At 37.6% G+C, this 3472-nt stretch overlaps 1 protein-coding gene across 1 annotated transcript in view; it reads left to right on the top strand.

The window, feature by feature from the left end:
* The window catches only part of linc.pou2af1 (lnc RNA pou2af1), a 12312-nt gene that overhangs the window by 2059 nt on the left and 6781 nt on the right, over positions 1 to 3472 (top strand). Inside the window, exons 3-4 of the mRNA XM_010793746.1 lie at positions 389 to 440; positions 1191 to 1510. Coding sequence (XP_010792048.1) covers positions 389 to 440; positions 1191 to 1510 — 372 coding nt within the window. The remainder of the gene's footprint in view (positions 1 to 388; positions 441 to 1190; positions 1511 to 3472) is intronic.

Genomic DNA, 3472 nt, shown 5'->3' with positions numbered 1-3472 from the left:
AAAAGAAAAACACTCCCTGAGCAAAGCAACAAACCGACCCTGTACATGATTGACTATACTCTCCCTTTAGAAAAATCCAACGTTTCTCTTTTTAAGTTAACCACGGACAAACACACACAAATATAACACGTTACAAGATACAAATACTAATGTTTGACAAAAAAAACTACTATGTTAAACACATCCGTGATTACCACAATCTCACCGCGTTCAAATCACAGATCAAAACATATATTTTAAGTGTTCTTTTCAATTATGTTTTTCTGATTTTTCCACCCTGTAAAGTGTATAGTGTAAAAACGCTCTGTAAATGAAATGTATTATAAAATACAATTTGTAGTTGCATAAAATATCTAACAATCTTTTCTTTCTCCCTCCTTACGAGCAGCTATCCCAGGCGTGCTCAGATCTCCAGGGACTTTGCTCATCCACTTTTCAAAGTAAGTTCACCCAGCAGCGAAGTCCAAGTCCATAACAAACCCATTAAAACATATGACTCAAACCTGACCTAAATCAATGTGATCTTGAAATCTATTCCAACCAATATGTTCTGCAATACAAAGCCAGCATAACAAAAACGAATCTCATTGTTTAGTACGATGTTGGAAAATCCGCACTGTGGTTGCAGCAAGGCAGCAGATCAGCTGAATAAATAAAAAAAAGTCCAAAACAAATATCATTCCTCAATGACACACAGCAACCTGCCATGACCCCGCAGAAACGACAACAAAATACTCACATGGAAGCCCCCCATGCAGTCATAACATAAACATATTTGGAAAGCAATTCTAGGCAGCAAGGCAATTGAAAGCTCAATAGCAAAAGTGCAGGGTCCCTTCTTATAAACGAAGGCTAGGCTACATCCAAATGTGTTGGCTGATGGTATTATGACATCACTGTGGACTTATAGGCCTATTTAAATGTCTTCCTGTGTTTCCATGCAGATTCCTTGCATATTTCCCCAATGCTCCTCAGTGGTTCGCCGTGTCCTAAAATAAGGATTAGAATATGTTGACACTTTTTAATTTGGAATGCAACATTTGTGCTATTTTAAAACATTTTTGTGCAGCCGATATGTAGGTTATTATATAATACAGATGTAATGGTAAATATGTAGCCTCTGAAATATATTCCCCTTTTTATGTACGTTTTCTTTATTTTTTATCTATTTTTCTGTTTATTTCCGTCAGCTCGCTATGAGGACCCTCCTTCTGCCATTTCTCCAGATGACGCGCGCGGCTCTGGAGCGCGAGCCTTCCAGCTGCGCACTGCCTCGTTCCCGGTGCCTGACAGCTCGTGCGGCAGCCAGATGCACGAGGAGGGCTCCTTCAACGACATCCCGCAGCAGTTCGGGGACATGATGTTGCCAGGCAACGGCTACAGTGGCAACAACGACACCAACAGCAGCAGCGGTGGCAGCTACAGCGCTTCCCTGCCTGCCCCCCCCACACTGCCGCTGCCCTGGTGCCACGCGCTCTCCTCAGACGCGGACTACTACGGCCATGGGATGGTAGGTTTCTCCCTCCAAACTCCATTCAGAAAACAGCAATTTAACCATGTCTGTTTATACGTTTAGAAATATGACCCCTCTCTTTATCTTTGGGGTCTCTTCAAATTTGCAGAGCTTATATTTAAACAGTGGTGTAACGTTACTAAGTATAGCTATAGGCTACATTTACTTAAGTATTTCCATTTTAGATTACTTTGTTCTTCTACTCCAAATCAGAGGTAAATATTGTACTTTTATCCACTAAATTGACAGTTACTATGCAGATTTTGATTAATGATAACAACATATGATCAACACTTAAATAAGATTTAAATTGCACCTGGATTAAATTCACATGCAGCAGTATATAAAGTATTTAAAATGAGTGCTACATTTACAAGCTTGATCATCACAATAATACGTCAATTATTATATTAACATATGATATACGTATATTATTCTGAAATTGGCCAATCTGAGTGAGTACTTTTACTTTTGGTACTTTGATTATATTTAGATACCAATACTTTTGTACTTTTACTTGAGTACAATTTTGATTACAGGACTTTAACTTGTAACAGAGTATTCCTATACTCTGATACTTATACTTTTACTTAAGTACACGATAGCAGTACTCCTCCCACCTCTGCATTTACAATAAATCTTTCCATTGCAATAAAATGCACATTGTATAGGCAACAACTAAGAACCAATGTGTATTTCAGAATGAAATGCCTCGGGAGACATTCTTGTTTTAGTTTGGGCATGTGTCTGTTTAGCAGAGACCTGTGTTGGGGCTTGAATGCAGCACGTCGTCTATTAATTTGTCTCCTGCGGGCAGTGGTGCAAAGAAACTGTGTACATTGACTGAAGTCCTGTTTCTTAAGTACCATTTTATGATATTTCACAACTCCAATACACCTCAGAGGGATGTGTTTTACTTCCTTGTACATTTATTTGACAGCTTTTGTTACATTTTTAAATCAATATTTGACACAAGGGCTGTTATAACAAGCTTTAAAAGACTAATTCAGGGAATTCCCATAATTTTGATGTAAAAAGTACTTGAATACAGCCTATGTAAAGTCCAATTAACCTTGTGTCGTGTTCGTTTACCCCCCTTACTTTAGTGTTCCTGGTCAAATCCGACTCGTCTGTTTTAACTGCTCTTACATTAGAACAAAAAACTTTAATCATCACCAATTTGTATTTAACACCCTTTAAAGCTGTAAACAATGTGTCAGACTACTGGTTTACATTAATAACTGCAGTGAATTTACAAAGAATAGACACTGAAAACGTATTCCAAAATTAACATGGTTGTCAGTGTATGTAAATAAACATCGAAAATCAGTGAAATGTCATACCTAATTATTACACTGCTCTCATCAGTATTTCGTGAACTCAAGTGACCTCATTTAAGTGTCGAGTGACGTCATATGTTCAGTAATGTCGGCGCGGAGAATGGCTTGTCAAACTATGTGTGATGTCTAGTAGGAGATGAGGTTGCGTAGAGTAGTGTAGGTGGGTTAATAAAACTTTACGCTGGTTAAATGTCTTACTTAGGTAAGATTGAAACGAGCCATGGATAATTCTTATAGAACTACGGATTATGAAAACATGAAAATGAATTCAACAGGGAACATTGTCTACATAAACGTGGATGTGAGAACATGATATATGAAAAAATGAGTTCATGTGTCTAGACTTATGAAAGAAGGTGGAGCTCAATATAGTTATACATGCACAACTCCAGTTTAGTACTGGCTTAAATGATGAAGTATTTAATAACACTAAAAAGTAAGTAAAGGAGTTCCGGAACTAATAGGGAAGTTCATCCGTAAAATTTGTTAACAACTAGTCATGATACTAACGTTAAAACTCACCAAATTCAGTTGAAACAATTTGGATACTACAAGGCCAGTTTTACTGGTGGTTAATTACCCTTGGGATTCTAATATAAGTAGGTGTAGGTCTATCATT

The sequence above is a fragment of the Notothenia coriiceps genome, unplaced genomic scaffold (assembly GCF_000735185.1).
Source record: "Notothenia coriiceps isolate Sejong01 unplaced genomic scaffold, NC01 NC01_scaffold00037244, whole genome shotgun sequence".
Classification (NCBI taxonomy): domain Eukaryota; kingdom Metazoa; phylum Chordata; class Actinopteri; order Perciformes; family Nototheniidae; genus Notothenia; species Notothenia coriiceps.
Note: the sequence above shows the minus strand (reverse complement) of the source record. Positions and strands in the feature narration are given on the sequence as shown.